The following is a 21,117-nucleotide window of genomic DNA, read 5'->3' as shown; positions in this document are numbered from 1 at the left end:
CTTAACCTCTTTGCCCGAGCTCTGCTCGGGCTTTAAGGAAAGGACTTAATAGTTCATCCTGAGCAGAGCTTGGGCAGCAGAGTGAAATGGGGAGGGCTGCTTTAATTCCTTTTTTTCTCAGACTCAGTAGCAGCTAGAGATATGAGCATGGTCTTGCTGACAGTCTAATCTTTAAAACAAGACCAGAATAATAGCATAATCCCCTTTACATCATGAGATATGTGCGATACAGCTGTTAGAAATTGGATTGGGAGTGATAGCAGCTGAAAGTGAAAGCAGTTTTCAGCTGCTTTCACTTCCAACCCAAATTTTAACAGCTTTGCAGTATCTTCCATTGTAGTGGCAATAATGCTGTCATTCTGAACATGTTTTAAAGCAAAGATTGCCAGCTTTCGTACAAGACCAGCCCAAGATATGAAGAGTTAAAGCAGCTCTCCCCCTTCAGCTGGCTGTGATCTCAGCCGGCTTACAGGAGAGTAGGGGCAGTGTGGGAGCGGACAGTCCTCTAAAAGAAGAGAATAAAAATCTTAAATATATAAATTTGAGGGGCGTGGCCTGGGCGTCTGTGAAGATGGCTGTGTGAAGGACAAGCTCCGCTGCCACGTTACTCACGGGAGACACATAAGCTGAGGGATCGCGTCCCATGGGGAAGAAACTGCTCCCCAAGAAGCCTAAAGATACCCTGGGACCTGGACCGGGGAGAACCACAATTGACACTTACCTAAAACGAGGTACCACCGCTCCAGCTGCAGACCGCGGCCTAACACTACTTCCGACCACTGGCAGTTTGATTAGCACTGGACCCCGGGCACACCTTCTGCTGCGAGACTCTCCACAGTGCACTCCGCTACCAAAAGCCTCATCGCTTCTCTCCCCCACAGCAGGGGAATTCATCCCTTGGTCTACCATCCACCCTATAGGGGACATTATAGAAGCAGCAGTTCAGAGCAGTTACTTGACATATTTGAGGGTCTCTGCTTTGGGATCCGAGGCATGGTGCCGTGCTAGAGGGCTGAGAGCCGCACGCTGGGAAACAGGGCCCCCTAAAGCCTGTTGTGGACCGCTGGGGATAAAACGGCCAACAAAGGCTTGTTTCCACAAAACCCCGAAACGCGTTAAGTCGAAATCACCCCAATAAAGAAATTGAACCGAAGCCTGAAGTGTGTGCTGACTGCAGTCTCCGATATACTACATGCGATCCCGGCCAGGGGGGTACTGTCTTCGGTGTCTTGAGTTTAACCTGCTGACAGCCCCATAGCGAAGTGAGTGGAGTGTATATTTATGTTACTAAATGTAGCAATATTATTATATTTGATCAGTTTACTTTATTGTACCTTATTTCAATTTATCCTCAAGGTCAGTCTTTTTTAACAAGCTGACGTGATTGGTCCTCACATTTGTTTCAAACATACTGTAATACTCCGTACATCCAAAGGAGTAACAAATTTAAGTGTGGGGCAAAAGAATATTCATATTATTTATCTGTGATCCAGTCTGGGGAGTGGCGCTGTACATAGACACGGGTAAATTGAAATCTAGCATCTAAACTGGTCGTAATTAGACTACTGCTTTATCTTACTCTTTTTTCCATTGATATCTGAGTGACGCCATGCCGCCCAAACCAGCCACCAAGCGCATGGGACAAATGAGTACGCCATCACAACGCCGGCGTGACTGGATTTACCCCCCCCCCCCCCCCCCCCCCCCCCGCCTCTCCAGGGATCCCACAGAATTATCGCAATCGACAGAGAGAAATGAGGGAGAACGAACTCACAAATTGGAAGCAGTTATCAGACCAAGCAGAGGATGGAGAGGAAGGGGTGGCGCAAGCCTCGCAACACCTTCATAAATCCTTACAACACCTACCTACCAAAGAGGACTTTAAAACCTTAATAGCAGAGGTGAGAAGCACGTGAAAATCATAAATATCTTCTCTGCGCCATTGATTCCATCAAAAGTGAGCATGACGACACCCGCAGATACATCGCTCACATACAATCAGTCATTGCTTGTTACTCCATAAATATTACAGATAACACCCGACATCTAGAAGATTTAGATGACAGAGGACGTCGAAATAATATACGCATCAGAGGAATACCTCAATCCACAGAGGAAAACCTCCATGATATGCTAGGAGACCTATTAAAACACCATATTAGGCTCTCAAATGCCCCAAACTATCAGACTGGATCGGGCCCACAGAGCGTTACGCCCTAAAAACTCCTCTACATGGCCCCGCAATATCATATGCTGTGTACACGATTTCCAGCTTAAAGAATCCATCATGGCTAAAGCCCGTCTGCTACGAGCTATTGATTTCCATGGTTCAGCTGTGCAACTCTATCAAGACCTTTCATGGATGACCCTTCAAAAAAAGAAGGTCACTACAACCCCCTCCTAATCTCTCTGAGAGATAAGAAAAACCGTATCGTTGGGGGTACCCCTTTGCACTAATAGTTTCAAGAAATGGTAAAACATCTACCGGTACCCTAAAATCATATGTAGATTTGCCAACTTTTTGTTCACAGCCTTGGACATTGCTGTTCCTCCTATTGAACATTGGGAAGCTCCTGAACCAAATCCTGCTCTTGTTCCTGTCTTGCAAATAAATCTGCCGAAGAGGCACCGCTCCTCTCCACAAGATGATCTGCCTGGTCCCAAACCCCGAGACGCACCTACTTAAAGCACTTATATGTCTCCTGTCTAAAGTCGCTACACTGATCTGCGGCACTGAAGTCTACACAGATTGTCTTGTTGTTATCATAGTTTGATAATGTTTTTATTCATTTATTTTTTCTATTTTATTTTTTATTTGCGTGCGCCGTCTTGGGAGGCGCTCACCCTGGTCTCTATTACAGTGGCTCATTCTTCTGCCCTCTTTCTCTCCCCTATTCCCCTTGAGAGTGGGGAAGAGCGACAGGGTGGTTTTGGAAATACTTGAAATATCTCATTGACCCCTATCTGGGTATGTGTGCCCAATGTTTGGATAACTCCAAGGTTTAATGTTGCTTGTCTACAGTTTCTTGTGCTCCCCCTTTCCCTTTTGTGTTTTCCTCCTACCTCTCTCATCAGTAGATCTTAGGCTACTTTCACACTAGCGTTCGTCGGTCCGCTCGTGAGCTCCGTTTGAAGGGGCTCACGAGCGGACCCGAATGCTTCCGTCCAGCCCTGATGCAGTCTGAATGGAGCGGATCCGCTCAGACTGCATCAGTCTGGCGGAGTTCAGCCTCCGCTCCGCTCGCCTCCGCACGGACAGGCGGACAGCTGAACGCTGCTTGCAGCGTTCGGGTGTCCGCCTGGCCGTGCGGAGGCGTGCGGATCCGTCCAGACTTACAATGTAAGTCAATGGGGACGGATCCGTTTGAAGATGCCACAATATGGCTCAATCTTTAAGCGGATCCGTCCCCCATTGACTTTACATTGAAAGTCTGGACGGATCCGTCCGAGGCTATTTTCACACTTAGCTTTTATATGCCAAAATAATGCAGACGGATCCGTTCTGAACGGAGCCTCCGTCTGCATTATTATGATCGGATCCGTTCAGAACGGATCCGATCGAACGCTAGTGTGAAAGTAGCCTAATAGGTTCAATGACTTGACATCGTTGACCTCTGGATGGTTCTATGGGTCTTTGCTTTCCTCGAGGGATACCCTTTATGCATCCAATAGCAAGTATGGTACTACTTATACATTTAATCATTTTATCAATGTAAATCACTCAATGTTAAAGGCCTTAATTCAAATGTTAAACAGAGATTAGCCTTAAATGAATGTTGCACCCAGAAGGCAGATATAGTCTTTCTTCAGGAGACTCATTTTGACCGCAGTGGCTCCTTTAAATTTGCAGCCAGATCATTCCCACGAACCTACGCTGCATTATCAGGCAGAAAGGTCGCAGGAGTGGCTATCCTTTTATCTGCTAGTTGCAACTTACAAGTTGATTCTTGTATTTCTGATGAAAAGGGTAGATATGTTATACTCAAAACTACTTGTCAGGGCAGTCCTCTTATATTGTGCAATCTATATGCTCCAAACTCCCTTTTTATAGGGAACCTGTCACCTGGACTTTGGGTATAGAGCTGAGGACATGGGCTGCTAGATGGCCGCTAGCACATCCGCAATATCCAGTCCCTATAGCTCTCTGTGCTTTTATTGTGTAAAAAAAACTATTTTATAGATATGTAAATGAACCTTAGATGAGTCCTGTCTCCTCCATGCTTATGTAAATGAACCTTAGATGAGTCCTGTCTCCTCCAAGCTTCAGAGATGAGTCCAGCGTTCTCTAAGGCTGGGTTCAGACCTGAGCGTTTTACAGCGTGTTTCTACATGCTGTAAAACGCTCAACAGGCAAAAACCAATGATTCCCTATAGACATGGTTCTCACCTGAGCGTTTTACAGCGTGTACGAACTCACTGTAAAACGCCCTACGCCCCAAAAAGTACAGGAGCTTCTTTGGGGCGTATTGTCGCGCGTACACCTCTGGTCAATAGCAAGAACGCGCGTACGACGCGTGTTTCCAAATACAAAAACGCCCCAATATACACCCGATAAAAACGCCTGTAAACAGCGACTTATCGGATATGCTCAGGTGTGAACCCAGCCTTACTCTGAGCCCAGCCATGTCCACTGTGAAGGAGCCCAGCACCGCCCCACATCCTCCGAATCTCCTCCTTGCTCCCCTACATCACAAAGCTAGAGCCCTGTAATCTCGCGATGCGCGAGCTAGCGCATGCGCAGTTCGTTCCCTGAGGCCGATGCCAGCACAGAGAAGGAACACTATGCCGACACTGCGCATGCGCTAGCACGCGCATCGCAAGATTACGGCGCTGTAGCTTTGTGACAGACAGTGGGCCTGACTGGGCTCCGGAAACGTTAGTAACAGCTCCTTGGGCTTCTGACTTGCCTCATTTACATATATATAAAATCTTTTTTTTTTTTTTACACAATAAAAGCACAGAGAGCTATAGGGACTGGATATTTTGGATGTGCTAGCGGTGATCTAGCTGCCCATGTCCTCAGCTCTATGCCCAAAATCCAGGTGACAGGTTCCCTTTAAATAAGGTATTTTTGAAACTTTCTCGCTATCTTCCAGCAGCAGTGATTGTGGGGGGAGACTTTAATGTCTCCTTCTCAGAAAATTTGCATAGGATGTCCCTAGCTGGAACTGCAGTTTCACAATCACAACGCAAACTTTCGTGCCTTTTTAGAAGTCTGGTGCGGAAATTTACACTATATGATCTGTGACGAATAAATTACCCTACATCTAAATCTTACACCTTCTCTTCACATCCTCATAGCAGACATACTCGCATCGATTACTTTTTCGGTAATAAACCCGCTCTTAGAATGCTTGATGATGCAGAGATTGGAAATATCACATGGTCAGACCATGCTCCGATCTCCATCTCTATTGAAACATCTAGACATTACACTAAGATATGCTACTGGCTAATGAATGACTCCTTACCAGGCCCATACCTAGACAAGAACTTCAGAATACTTTATCTGAAAATTTTTTCATCTACCATTCCATTCTAATCTCGTTAAACGCTCAGATCACAATAGAGGAGATTCAGGAGGTGATAAAATAGCAAATCCCCAGGACCAGGTGGACTACCTCATCTTCATTACAAAATGTTCCCCACAATTCTCTTGCCGCATATGGTAACATTGTATAACTCCTTCCTACAAGGCTCACCAATACCTGCCTCGATGTTATATTCCTACATAACCCTTATACCAAAGCCTGGTAAAGATCCGCTGGACTGCTCAAACTATCGCCCTATAGCTCTGCTTAACTCTGATTTAAAAATCTTTACTAAGATTCTGGCAAATCGACTCTCATATTGGCTCCCCCAACTAATCTATAAAGACCAAGTTTGCTTTGTGATGAACCGCCAAGATGGAGAGAACACAAGGAGAACTATAGACTTGATAGATATAGTCCACAAATATGGTCATCAAGCTTTATAGTTAAGCCTGGATGCAGAGAAAGCATTTGATCGCCTGAATTCGTCTTTTATGTTTTCCACTATCCGAGCCTTTGGTATTGGGGGCCCTTACCGCACTTCGTACACTCTATACCCAACCAACAGCCACTCAAATGACTCATGCCCAATCCAACATAATTCATATTCACAATGGCACGCGGCAGGTATGCCCACTCTCACCTTTCCTTTTTGTACTATGCATTGAACCCCTTGCTGCTGCTATTAGATCTGATCCAGATATCCATTGGGTAAGAGTCAACCAAGTTGAATTTAAACGATCGCTGTTTGCAGATGATATCCTTCTCACTCTGACAGACCTGCATATTACTCTTCCAAACCTATTTAAAATATTACAGGGCTATGGTAGGCTTTCAGGCTATAACGTTAATACTACAAAAACGGAAGCTCTACCACTAAATCTCTCCTCTGACAAATTGGATGCTTTACGGGATAATTGGATAATTTCCGCCTCCGATGGAACACCACGACAATACGTTATCTAGGGCTACAACTAACTCAGACATATGCTTCAATTTATGCCCATAACTCCCACCCACCTTCCTCTTCCAGGAACTTCAAACTCTTATGAATAAATGGATGCCTCTGCCTGTTTGCCTATTAGGTTGTATAGCGATGGTAAAAATATCCATTTTACCAAAACTACTATATTTACTGGAAACCCTCCCGGTACCCATACCTGGAAAAGAGCTGCGAGCTCTTCAATCCTCTATCCTAAGATTCATATGGAATGGAAAAAGACATAAAATACAATGTAGCACTCTCACGGCCCTTAAGACACAGGGGGGACTGGGAGTAGCTGATGTCACCAAATATTATTGGTCTACACACCTGAGACATATCACAGCTTGGTCTATTCTTTTTGGCATACTCCAGATGGATGAAAATAGAAAAGCTGTGGATTGCACCAATCCACCCTAACTCTTTATTATGATCTCAGGTACCAACCACACTAATGCCAAAGCTACTAGGACCAATATCCCTCACATATAGCATCTGGAGGACCTAAACAGAGATTCCCCTTAGTATCTGACAAATTCTCCATGATTTCCTTCTTATTTAACCCATTGTTCCCAACAGGCATGCACGCTTCTTTCTCTCGATCCTGGGTCTCTAATGAGATATTTTGTTTGTAGATATGGTAGATTATAGAACTCTGAAAATTATACCATTTGATACCCTTAAAGCTGCGTATCAATTACCAGAAACTTCTAGATATCAACACTTGCAAATACAGCACTTATTTACAAGTCTATTCAATTCTACTCAGATATCTATGCCAGCAACATTTGAAAAAAAAGTTATGCAAGCTTTCAGACTCCACTAAGGGACTTATCTCCGAGATCTACATTACTCTTTCCTCTTCACCCCCTTCCACACTCTCCAAACACTCATATATGTCCGAATGGGAAGCCCTCCTGGGGCGAAATATTTCTCCAGCTGAGTGGAAACTAATATGGGCGCAAGCTGCGTTAACCTCTACTTGTATTCCTCACAAGGAGAATCCTTACAAAATGTTGTTTTGGTATCATACTCTGCAGTTATTAAGACATCTGGACCCTAAAATCTCGGACAGGTGTTGGAGGTGCGCAACAGGGATGGTATCTCACTACTATATTTTCTGGGAATGCCCTTTGATACAACCTCTTTGGAAAACAACACAGGATAACCTTTCGCAACTAGTACATATTAAATTCCCCTTGGATCCTTTCTTATATTTGCTGAATATGCCTCCTGCCCCTTTAAAAAAGTACACCCTCTTGTTAACGCTACATATATTGACTGCGGCCAGACGTCTTATTGTCAGTTTTTGGAAAAAACAAGACCAACCTACTCGACTTGACTTCATAGCAAGTGTTATGGATATTAGAAAAATGGAATACCTCACAGCTCTCATGACGAACCAGATTAAAGGTTTGACCGTATCTGGAAGTCATGGGATGAATATGCTGACACACTTTCATGATATTAGACTAACCCTTCTCCTAAATACCTTCCCCTTTTGTGTCTTGTCCTGTTATTGTCCTTCTTGGTTTCTTTATCCGTATATATTTGCTTTTTATTTTTTAAGGAGGACCTTTCACTAATATACAAACTAAAAACTAACTATACCTGTGGGCAGAGCGGCGCCCAGGGGTCCCCCTGCACTTACTAGTATGCCTGGGCGCCGCTCCGTTCGCCCGGTATAGGCTCCGGTGTCTGCGCTCCCTCTGACTGATTTCTTGTAGGAGGCGTGTCCCTTGCTGTAGTGCTGGCCAATCGCAGCGCACAGCTCATAGCCAGTCAATGAGCTGTGCGCTGCGATTGGCCAGTGCTGCAGCAAGGGACACGCCTCCTACAAAAAAATCAGTCCAATACAACAGACGGAGCTGAGACACCGGAGCCTATACCGGGCGAACGGAGCGGCGCCCAGGCATACTAGTAAGTGCAGGGGGACCCCTGGGCGCCGCTCTGCCCACAGGTATAGTTAGTTTTGAGTTTGTATATTAGTGAAAGGTCCTCTTTAACTTACATTTGTGAACTGAGCTGCTGGTTCTTTCTAAGCCACATGCTGTCTAGCGTGGTGCCAGATCGATCAGCAAACCTGATGTCATGCTTTACACCTACATAGGTTTTTCTGAGTACCAACGTGACTTTCTGTATAAGTTATGAGGTGGACCGTTCTTGCTTAGGGTCCCGTTGTGTCACACTAGAATGTAATTGTATGATGTTCTTATTTGATAACACTGCGTTAATAAAAAGACAATTATATATAAATTTGGCATCATCTTAATCCTAGTGTCCCACAGAATAAAGTTATTGTGTTATTTATACCACACAGGGAACGCCATAAAAATAAATCCCACAGAATAATTTTAAAATTGCCATTTCTATATTTTCCCCCCTAAAAATAAATAAAACTAAAAGCTATTTAATACAGTAGATGTACCCCAAAAGGGTTCCTAAAAAAAAAAAAAAAAAATACAGCTCGTCCTGAAAAATTCAATGTCTTGCAGCTAAGGCTACTTTCACACTAGCGTTCAGCTGTCCGCTCGTGAGCTCCGTTTGAAGGGGCTCACGAGCGGACCCGAACGCAGCCGTCCAGCCCTGATGCAGTCTGAATGGAGCGGATCCGCTCAGACTGCATCAGTCTGGCGGCGTTCAGCCTCCGCTCCGCTCGCCTCCGCACGGACAGGCGGACAGCTGAACGCTGCTTGCAGCGTTCGGGTGTCCGCCTGGCCGTGCGGAGGCGTGCGGATCCGTGCGGATCCGTCCAGACTTACAATGTAAGTCAATGGGGACGGATCCGTTTGAAGATGCCACAATATGGCTCAATCTTCAGGCGGATCCGTCCCCCATTGACTTTACATTGAAAGTCTGGACGGATCCGTACGAGGCTATTTTCACACTTAGCTGTTATATGCTAAAATAATGCAGACGGATCCGTTCTGAACGGAGCCTCCGTCTGCATTATTATGATCGGATCCGTTCAGAACGGATCCGATCGAACGCTAGTGTGAAAGTAGCCTTAATTAAAGAAGGAATAATCTAGTTTGGACCAATAGAACACAGAGAAGTAAGAATATTACTGGTCCAAGGCTAATATTAATTATGCCACTAAGGGGTTAAAAATGCCCTTTCGTCCTCTGCTCACGGACCGCATGTCTCGGAGGGCATACGGTCGTGTGCATGAGCCCTTATTGTGAAATTTGGCTAATAAGAGCGACCAAAAATGACACTTCACACAGTTATGAATCTGGTATACTAATAAAAGGAGCACTCTCCTCCCATCTCACCCGCCACCCCAACCTCTCCACACCCTTCACAATAATTGACAGGCTACTGTGTATTATGTGTATGACAGCAGACAGCCGCCAATCACTGCTAAATTAAATTGAGATGTGTGTGGAAGGGAGGGGGCAGCTGAATACACCAGACTCGTGACTAAGTGTCCAGTGTATTCATTGATCGATTCTATTGGCCAAACAGCACAGCATATTCCCAATTTCTTAGAACTCTGCATTTTGCAATTACTCTTTTATTCCTCCTAAAAAGGTATGAATAAATGGACAATTGGGTATTATCATCATAGTGTGTTCTTATTCAATCTGACAGTGCAGGGCACCCTATTGACAAGAATGACAACACACCACCGTTTAAAAAAAAATATATTGCACAACTCGTTCTTAGATTTCCAGGAGGAATAACAGAGGGACAGTATGACAGAGCGTTCTACAAAAATATTCGCCTGAATTGTTGCTTTATTGGAAGTATTTACTAAGACAAGTCAGGAGAGCTGTCAGCTGCCCCTGTAAGCAAAATTAGTCATGGGTGTTATAAGCTGATTTTAATATGTGCTAAATACTTGTTTTTATTATTATTATTTCTCTTTTAGGGCTGAAGTTGTATTGGGAAATATCATCAAGAAAAAAGGTTGGAGGTAATTATTTGCACTTGAGTGATGAATCTTTTATGCGGTGACCAGTTTCATCTACATCCTCTTTGCCTTGGAGTGAAAAAAGAGCACAATAAATAATTAACATGGCAAAATCGTGCCGCTTTATTTCTTGATATCTTGTTGTCAGTTATTAGACTCAATTGACCTCTGGTATTTAGAAAGACGGGCTGTAGTTTGTAGGGGCATGGAGAATGGTTTATACGTATGCAAGGATTTATAGATGTAATCTGGATACGTATGACTGGTTCTATTGTGCATGACAAAATCCAAGTGTTTGTGCTTCAGGTTCTACTTGTAATTCACTTTTGTGTCCTACTTTTATATAAGTTAATATTTAATATGTACGGTACCTTCCTATTTGATAATTATAATAGTTGTTAACATTCAGTAAGTGAATCTTTTTTTTATTTTTATAATCTCTTAAGAAATTAATATGCACATGCATTTGGCTCTTTATATGCTTCTGGCTGCAGCCACCACTAGGGTAGCATAATGTGCAATTAGCCATTGTGTCAAAATATGAACTTATCCCCTATCCACAATATAGGAAATAAACATTTGATTGGCGGGGACCCAACCACTAACTATCCCTGTTCTCATGGTTGGTGGCTGTCCCAGCATTGGTCCCCCACAGATCAAGTACTTATCCACTCTATCCACATTCTATATTTTGGCACAGCTCCTTTAAATTCAAGTTATAAACAGTAAGCTCCCCCTAGTGGTGACTGCAGGCAGACTGAATTTTACTGTGTGGCCGTGAAGGTGATTTGTAGCTCTTTATAAGACATTTCCAGCTAAGATCAACCTGTGGAGAAAATGAGTGGTGGTTCAAGGTATTTACGCTTTAATGGGTTTTTCCATGCCTACGAATCGGTATACCAGGGCTCACAATATGAAAAATATAAACATATATAAGTAATATAATATCTGTATGCACCATGTGATATCACCATGGAGGCCAGCATTAGGTTCCTGCAGTTATGCCCTTTGGCATTTTCTTGGCATCTGTCTGAAGGTTAGATTGTGGGCCTCCGGGAACCGATTTTTATGGATTGGAAACCCATTTTAAAGGGCTAGAGATATTGGTGACCTATCCTCAAGGACAGGTTATCAATATCAGATCAGCAGGCGTTCGACTGCCGGCACCCCAGCTGATCAGCTGTTTGAAGGTGTTGCAGCGCTTGTGTGATGGCTGCATCTTCTTCATTGTTGACCAGCATGCTGTCCTCTATGTAGCGGCAGTGCGGTGTAATTACAGCTGTTCTTCCCATTCATGTGAATGTGAGATGAAGCTGTAATGACATTGCGGACCCTTGAAGCAGTGTCATTACAGACTCCAGGGGGAGCCAGGAGTCTGACTCCAGCAATCTCATATTGGTGACGTGTCCTGAGGATAGGTCATCAATATCTATAGCCCAGATAGCCCTTGTAAATTGAGTAGAGTTGAGCATATTATTTTACGTGATAGTATGAAATTGTCAAACTAGGTTAAAAAAAAAAAAAAGTGCTTCTATCTTTTATATAGTTTGATACTGATTCTTATTTAGGCCCATTTCACACTTGCATTTTGGTTTTCCGGTGCCATTTGATACAAGCAGCTTGCAGAGGTTTTGTGTCCGGACAAAACGGAACGGATGCGTCCTGATCAGTTTTGTCCCCATGGACAATGAATGGGGAAAAAACTGATCCATTTTGGCCCAGTTATGAGTCTCTCTGCCGGATCTCAAAACCGGCAGTGTGAAACAGGCCTTAGGCATATGTATAAAATATCCAGCTGTTTATAAAGTTGTAGATTATAGCAGAAATAATATTTATAATTTTGTTCTTCCCATTCAGACGGTCCAGTTTGGTCATTACAACCAAAATCTTCTGGGGAGGAAAGTAAGTAATTCTGCATAGAATCTTTTTAGCTGCATACATAAATGAGCTGTGCAGATAACAGCTGTCTTTATATTGTAGGGCAGAAACGGAAAGAGGTTTATCCAGAAAACATATAATTGAAGGTACAATCTACAGTCCTGTTTGGTGACATTCTCATAGCTTGTTACTATGATGATAGGTTGTGATATACGGATTTGTACATGAACTAAAGCCGCCCCTACACATAGTGAGTGATCATTAACATTTTACTCCTACATTCTCTATGCTAAAAACCTCGGTGTTGGATTTTCCTGTCACTTGCTTGATCACATACAGTTGGGTCCATATATATTTGGACAGAGACAACCTTTTTCTAATTTTTGTTCTGTACATTACCACAATGGATTTTGAACAAAACATTTCAGAAGCATTTTTTTAAACTCAACCCCCTCATTTCAGTGGCTCAAAAGTAATTGGACAAATTTAATAATTGTAAATAAAATGTTAATTTCTAATACTTGGTAGAAAACCCTTTGTTGGCAATGACTGCCTGAAGTCTTGAACTCGTGAACATCACCAGACGCTGTGTTTCCTCCTTTTTAATGCTCTGCCAGGCCTTTACTGCAGCGGTTTTCAGTTGTGGTTTGTTTGTGGGCCTTTCTGTATGAAGTTTAGTCTTTAGCAAGTGAAATGCTCTATTGCAGGGATGGCCAACCTGTGGCTCTCCAGCTGTTGTAAAACTACAACTCCCACCATGCCCTGCTGTAGGCTGATAGCTGTAAGCAGTGTGGGTATGCTGGGAGTTGTAGTTTTACAACAGCTGGAGAGCCTCGGGTTGGCCATCCCTGCTCTATTGGGTTCGGATCAGGTGAGTGACTCGGGCATTCAAGAACATTCCACTTCTTTGCTTTAATAAACTCGTGGGTTCCTTTGGCTTTATGTTTTGGATCATTGTCCATCTGTATTATGAAACGCCGACCAATCAGTTTGGCTACATTTGGCTGGATTTGAGCATAATAATAATAATAGCTAATTAATTTTGGGAGTAAATAGGCCTGATCGTCAAATCCGGCCTCTCTGGTTCTTCATGGATTTGAGCATACAGTATGTCTCTAAAAACCCAGAATTCATCCGGCTGCTTGTGTCCTGTGTCACATCATCAATAAACACTAGGACCCAGTGCCACTGGCAGCCAGGCATGCCCAAGCCATCAACACTCCCTCCGCCATGTTGTTACAGATGATGTGGTATGCTTTGGATCATGAGCTGTACCAGGCCTTCACCATACTTTTTTCTTTCCATCATTCTGGTAGAGGTTGCGGTTGGCTTCATCTGTCCAAAGAATGTTCCATCAGAAGTGTGCTGTTTTTTAAGATGTTTTTTTTTTTTTTTAGCAAAGTCCAATCTAGCCTTCTTATTCTTGAGGCTTATGAGTGGCTTACACCGTGCAGTGAACCCTCTGTATTTACTTTCATGCAGTCTTCTCTTTATGGTAGATTTGGATATTGATTCACCTATATCCTGGAGAGTGTTGTTCACTTGGTTGGCTGTTGTGAAGGGGTTTCTCTTCACCATGGTAATTATTTTGCCATCATCCACCACTGTTGTCTTCTGTGGGCGACGGCGTCCAGGTCTTTTTGCATTGTTGAGGTCACCAGTGCTTTCTTTCTTTCTCAGGATGTACCAAACTGTAGATTTTGCCACTCCTAATAGTGTAGCAATTTCTGGGATGGGTTTTTTCTGTTTTCGCAGATGAAGGGTGTCTTGTTTCACCTGCATGGAGAGCTCTTTTTACCTCATGTTTACTTCTCAGCAAAATCTCAGCCTTTTATGTGCTTCATGAAATAATGAAGGAATTGCCCACACCTGCCCATGAAACAGCTTTTGAGTCAATTGTCCAATTACGTTTGGTGCCACATGTAAAGGAGCTGAAACTCCTAAACCTTTCATCCAATTTTAATGTGGATACCCTCAAATGAAAGCTGAAAGTCTGTTATATAACTATAACTTGAATATGTTTTAGTAAACAGGTTAAAAAAAAATGTCAGTATCCAAATATATGGACCTAACTGTATTTCCTATGGCTAGCGTACTTTACTCCAGTGGAGGGTGCTTTTGGAGTGATTTGCACCAAAAGGTGCACACCTAAAATACATCTTCCTGGTGGAGACCTCAGTTGCTTTTGCGATCACTTAATTCAAGAAGTGTCAAGGAAATTCATGAATTCTTGTGTCACATTTATTTTGCTCAGTTTACACTAAAACCTTCTAGTGATTATGGTCCATTGTGGGTGTTTTTTTTTATTTTTTTCTTATCAAGTGTTTTAACAATCTGACAGACAATTAATTTTCTCTATTGTGGCTGATCCAAATCTTAAGGGTCTGCCCATCCTTAAGGTCCCTATACAAAGGCTGATGATCAGGAGAACTATTGGAAAGGAGCATTTATAGCGACCTTCATTCACAATAATCGCCCTGTGTAAAGGTGCTGTCGATCACCTGATGATCAGTGATGCGGACACCTAAATCACCTTTTCAGGGCAGCACATCATGCTTTGTAAACTGGAGTCTTCCGCCCAGAAACATTGAATCTGTATGGGTACAAGCGATTGCAGAGGAGCTGATTGCTGCATACCGTATGAATACAGCTCATACCACATCTGACGAGCAGGCAATTATCAGGAACAAACAAGTCGCCATAATTGCTGGTTAAGTCAGCTCATGTAAAGGGACCTTCTACACATATACAAAGTTTATTTTTGAATACATTGGGACAGGATTATTAAGACTTCATATTCATACGAGTCTTATTTCATATGTTCTTGGAAGTAAAATGCCAGCCTTCGCCGAACCTCACCAACTTTTTCCCCTACTTTTGAAAGGGGACAATAATTGCGGATTGTTCTGAACAATAAAAATGGCATAAAGCTGTTGATAAATAGGATAGTAATAGCATTTAGTATACAGTATATAACAAAAAAAACAAACTGTATTGTGCCAGCCAGGCACTGTAGGTCGGTTTGTTTCATTAATTTAGTTCCTTCCCAAGGATTTTTTTTAGCCACTTTTAAAATATTTCTGTTCAACATACCAGGGGCCACAGGTTCCTCTATTCCATATACAGCCGAATAGAAAATCATTCTTCCTTATACACAGGCCACTGATGGTCAATTTGCCATATAATTATGATGGCCTCCACAAAGGGTAGCACATCACGTTCAGCCAGGGTGTAACAGTAGGTAAATGTCTAAACTATAAACTTTTTTTTTTTTTTTTTTAAAGCAGCAGCTAAAAGACCTCTGCGTGTTATATTACAATGTGTATTTTCAGCTCTTTCATAGTATTTTATTAAAGGGGGTTGTCTCATGTAGACAACCCCTATCCATATGCCCTGTGGGGTGTCGCAGAGGTGGGTTACCCATCTCAGGACCCCCTCTGTGATCCACAACAGGGATCCGCTCTGTACAAGGGATGCTCATTCTGCAGGACCCTGGGTCCACCTTTTATTACATGGGTGGTCATTCATCTGAATAGCTGCACTGTAGTACAGTATTTCTCCTGCAGTGGCGCTGTAGGGAAAATGAATGGCTGACAGTAGATTCTCCTGGCATAAAAGACATTAAAGATGGCATAAAAGAACCCATTCTCAACTCGCCGATTTCTCGCCGCTGCCATTCCAACACTGCCCAGGTTCCCACTGCTCTCAAATTTCTGCTCGTGCCTTGTTCAGTTATGGGCTGCAGTGCTGACCCCCGTGATTGTCGGAGCTGGCATTCCTGTATGTCAAGATGGGAGCAGGAAATACAGGGCAGCGGGGACCCGGGCAATTTAGGAATGGCAGCGGTGAGGGATCAGTGAGGCGAGTATTGGTGCTTTTATGTGTTTAAGCCACTCTGAGCCCGCTGGCACCAAGTTTTCTCCATGCTGTAAAATCCCCTTTATTTTGGATATATGAGGTTAGAAAAAGAAATCCACATTTTCTTGTTTTCTTCCAGAAAAAGCTCCACTATTGTACTATCGTACGGTATTGCAAAACTGTGCAGTTTACTGGAATGCCAGACACAGGAGTGATGCTTGGGGAAAGGGGGAGCAGATCCTATCTTTCCTAATCTTATATCCTGTTTGTATTTGGCAGAAAGTTTTATTTCAGAGAGATTGTTAGAAAGAAGTTCAAAATTGAAAGAAAAAATAAGCTAAAGAAACTTGTGCAGTATGTGAAAAAAATAAAACTTTAATCGTAGTGTTAAAGGGAAGGGGCAGGCTGTTTAGATTGATGACCTATCTGATCAGCGGGGGTCCAATACCCCTACCCATCAGCTGTTTGAAGAGGAAGCTGTGCTCCATGCAAACACTACTTCCTCTTCGTTACACTGCCCGTTGTCTCAGAAGTGCAGTGTAATGGAGCGAGCAATTAGAATTACACTTCGCAGTGTACTGAAGAGGCAGTAGAGCTCGCCTAGAGCGTCATGTCTTCTTCACACAGCTGATCGGCAGGAGTGCCAGTTGGCGGACCCCAGATATTGATAACCTATTCTGAGGTCATCAGAATACAGCCTGCACATATACTGCCTGCACAACCCCCTTAAGGCTGTGTTCACATCTGTCCCGGATGCTTCGTTAGGGGCCCCCACCACAGATCCAGCACTTCTGTTTTCGTTTTTCTGCTCTTGTAATATCACAGAACAAATGTCATGATGTGAACACCGCCTTAGTTGGTAATAATCAGAATGTCAATAGTGAAATAGCAGGATAAGGCCTCACTCACACAGGCGCATCCGTATTTTCGCCCACAAAGTACGGATACTTTCCGTGTACATTTAGCATTTTTCTCACTCCCAATAATAGAAGGGCTATTCGCATCCACAATACAGATCAGAATGGGATATGTTCTATAATTTGCCGACGGCTACAAAGATCCACAAAAAAACACGGATGAGCCTGGCCCCATAAAAATGAACGGGTCAGTGTGCTAGTCACAAAACATATGGCACATGGGTGAAAAATGCAGTTGTGTGCATGAGGCCCAACATTGATGATAAAGGAGAATATGTGAAGAATAAACACACAGGTTCATATCGACACAACTTTAGTAGGTAACACTTTGTTTGGAGAGGTGTCAGTTATGGAATGTGTCATTTTTGTTTTTTCTATTTTAATATTCAGGTTTAAAGGCTTCTTTAGATAGACTTCAGCTAGAATATGTGGATGTCGTATTCGCTAACCGACCAGATCCCAACACACCGATGGAAGGTAAGCTTCTGAGGTCAATTAACCATTCTGTACCTAATAAATAAATATATATATATCTTCTGTATCTGGTTCAATAATATATTCTTTAGTTATTTGAAGGGTGAGTTTTTATTTTATTTTATTGTTTCATTGAATTTGTAGTATGATATGTGGTATTAATAATAGGTATTATATGATTTTAAAATATATAAATGCAGGTTTATTCTATATTATCTATCCTCTAGTCGGTTGGCGGTGCGATTTGTTTTGGGCAATAAAAATCCTAACGCATTGCTTTTACACTAAAGCGTTGTCAGTGTATATAAAGTAGTTTGCTATGTTCATCCTGAAGCTGAAATGTCAGTGCCAACCTTAATTCTGGTACAAATGTTAATACATTTGAGACCTTTTTATATTATTTAATGCTTTGTACGTTTGCTAATGGTGTTTTATTAGAATTACAATATTGACGGCCTATTCTTAGGATAGGCTTTCAGTATACTATCCTTGGGTTTCCGACTCCCAGCATGCCGCAGATCAGCTGAGTACAGGGGTCATAGCTGGAGTTCTGCGTCCCCTTCTTTGCAGATCCGTACTTGGTAGTTGCTGTGCCTGATATTTCAGCTTACTACAGCTCAAGTAAATGGCTCGTCAAAGGTACAGAGCTGTGTCTGGGAAACAACCTAGGGGAAGCAAAACACTCTTTTCTTTTGTATTAATGCCAGGAGTCTGACCCCGATCAGTCTGATGCTGGTGATGACTTATCCTATCAGCCAGGCCGCCTTCAGGGCAGTATTGGTGGCACTGCAGTCATGGACCCCAGTTGGTGGGTGGCCAGCCACTTCGGGTCTGTGACACCTTTAGTCTCATTAGTATTCACTTCAGTGCAGTGAATACTATAGAAGCTGTGTGGCCCTTCATAAGGGTTTGGGTGAGGGGCCCTCTCCTACCACATAGAAATGTATTAAAGAAATTAACATATTGAACCCCAGGTCATTATATCTACATTATATAACTGCTGTTTTTGTTTTATTCATAAGCCTATTATTAAAAAAATATTACAAAAATTAAGAAAAAAATGGTTTATTTATAATTTATGCTGTTTACCGATCACTAAAAATAATGTGTTCACTATATTTTACGGGTTATTATGATTACAGGGATACCAAATGCTGTTTTATGATATTTAACAGTAAGTACAAAAAAGCATTTATCGTAATGGTTTTGAGCTTTTTGTTTTCTTTTGTAACAATAACTTTGAAGAAAACTGTAACTTTCACTTTCCCGGTTTTCTTTTACCGTAGAAAAGTAGAAGTTAAATTTTTCTGCCATAACTTTTACTAAAGAAATTATCTTACAGGTGTCTGCCGGCAATTGAATCCTAGACCTTTGGTATGGCAGGCAGCAGGTTTACCACTACACTATACAACTGCACTCTTATATAGAGAGGATTTTCTGGGCCTAAAAAGCTACCAAATAGTATACTATTTAACATTATTCCTGTGAAGAAAACAGTATTACTATTTAGTAGCATTATAAGCACAGAAAATCCTGTCCTTATAACAGAGCACACAAACATATTTTCTTTTTATTTTCCGTTCCGTTTTTTTTTTTTTTTTTTTTGCGGATCAGATGCGAAAACATTCATTTCAGTGGGTCCGCAAAATAACAGAAGTTACTCGGGGTGCATTCCGTTTCCGTATGTCCGTATTTCCGTTCCGCAAAAAAATAGAACATGTCCTATTATTCTCCGCATTACGGACAAGCATAGTACTGTTCTATTGGGGGCCAGCTGTTCCGTTCCGCAAAATACGGAATGCACACGGATGTCATCCGTATTTTTTGCGGATCCGTTTATTGGGTATAGAGCTGAGGACATGGGCTGCTAGTTCGCCGCTAGCACATCCGCAATATCCAGTCCCCATAGCTCTCTGTACTTTTATTGTGTAAAAAAAAGGATTTTATATATATATATATATATATATATGTAAATGAGGCAAGTAAGAAGCCCAAGGAGCTGTTACTAATGTTTCCGGAGCCGAGCCACACCCACTGTGAAGGAGCCCAGCACCGCACCGCAACCTTCGAATCTCCGCCTTTCTCCCCGACGTCACAAAGCGAGCTAGCGCATGCGCAGTGTCGGCATAGTGTTTCTTCCCTGTGCTGGCATCAGCCTCAAGAAACGAACTGCGCATTCGCTAGCTCGCACATCGTGTGATTACAGCGCTCTAGCTTTGTGACGTTGGGAGCAAGGAGGAGATTCTGAGGATGCGGGGCTGTCTTGGGATCCTTCACAGTGGGTCTGGCTAAGCTCCGAGAGTCAGAGAACGCTGGACTCCTCTCTGAAGCATGGAGGAGACAGGACTCGTCTAAGGTTCATTTACAAATATGGCGGGAACATTTATTTTAGGTTTTTCTCTGAACTGATAGTTTGTTCAGAATTGATTTTAATATCATTATTAATGTATTAAAAAGTATTTTTAGAAAAGTGAGTGGATAAATAGGTTTAGAAAGTGATGACAGGTTTCCTTTAAAAATAACATATTTAGTAAAAAAAATAACATATTTAGGCACAAAAATGTAACTTTTACTTTCCGACGTTTTTCATTTATGGTAAAATTAAAGCTGGGATGTAAAAGTAGCGTTTTTCTGCAAAGTTAAAGGGGTTGTCTCAGCAAATGGCATTTGTCATGTAGATAAAGTGAATACAAACCACTTACTAATGTATAGTTATTGTCCATATTTCTTCCTTTGTTGGCTGGATTCATTTTTCCATCACATTATACACTGCTCGTATCAAGGAGTTACAACCATCCTGCAATCCAACATGGACAATCGCAATACATTAGTAAGTGCCTTGTATTAAAGGGGTTCTGCACTTTCTTTTAACTGATGATCTATCCTCAGGATAGATCATCAGCTTCTGATCGGCGGGGGTCCAACACCCGGGACCTCTGCCAATCAGCTGTTTGAGAAGGCAGCGGCGCTCCAGCAGCGCCGCGGCCTTCTCACTATTTACCGCCGGGCCACCGGCCCACTGACGTCACGACTAGTATCAACTAGCGTGGGCGGGGCTAAGCTCTGTTCACTTGAATGGAGCTTAGCCGCGCCCACGCTAGTTGATACTAATCGTGACGTCAGTGGCCCGGCGATAAACAGTGAGAAGGCCGTGGCGCTGCTGGAGCGCCGCTGCCTTCTCAAACAGCTGATCGGCAGAGGTCCTGGGTGTCGGACCCCGGCCGATCAGAAGCTGATGATCTATCTAGAGGATAGATCATCAGTTAAATGAAAGTGCAGAACCCCTTTAACTTTGTGTACATGATGCCATTTGCTGAAGTGGGACAACCCCTTTAATGTTACAAAAAAAGTAAAAAAAATAAATAAAGGGCCAAGAACTATTACAATAAATATGTTTTTGGAGCATACTTACTATTAGTTAAAGGGGTTATCCAAGTTCTACAATAGCCCCCCCTCCCCCGCTCCCATATACCCAGGCCCCTCACAGAGGAAGCAATGCAGATGCTGGGGAGGGAGGTACGTACAACTTCTGTGAGGGGGGCCAGGCATATGGGGGGGGCG

General features: G+C 42.7%; 1 protein-coding gene across 5 annotated transcripts in view; it reads left to right on the top strand.

Annotated features, from left to right (window-relative positions):
* The window catches only part of KCNAB2 (potassium voltage-gated channel subfamily A regulatory beta subunit 2), a 261,952-nt gene that overhangs the window by 198,685 nt on the left and 42,150 nt on the right, over positions 1 to 21,117 (top strand). For all 5 annotated transcript variants that reach the window (XM_044282161.1, XM_044282157.1, XM_044282160.1 and 2 more), the window contains 4 exons: positions 10,388 to 10,432; positions 12,287 to 12,331; positions 12,410 to 12,453; positions 17,473 to 17,559. In XM_044282161.1, the coding sequence (XP_044138096.1) occupies positions 10,388 to 10,432; positions 12,287 to 12,331; positions 12,410 to 12,453; positions 17,473 to 17,559 (221 nt within the window). The remainder of the gene's footprint in view (positions 1 to 10,387; positions 10,433 to 12,286; positions 12,332 to 12,409; positions 12,454 to 17,472; positions 17,560 to 21,117) is intronic.

The sequence above is a fragment of the Bufo gargarizans genome, chromosome 2, assembly GCF_014858855.1.
Source record: "Bufo gargarizans isolate SCDJY-AF-19 chromosome 2, ASM1485885v1, whole genome shotgun sequence".
Classification (NCBI taxonomy): Eukaryota; Metazoa; Chordata; class Amphibia; order Anura; family Bufonidae; genus Bufo; species Bufo gargarizans.
Note: the sequence above shows the minus strand (reverse complement) of the source record. Positions and strands in the feature narration are given on the sequence as shown.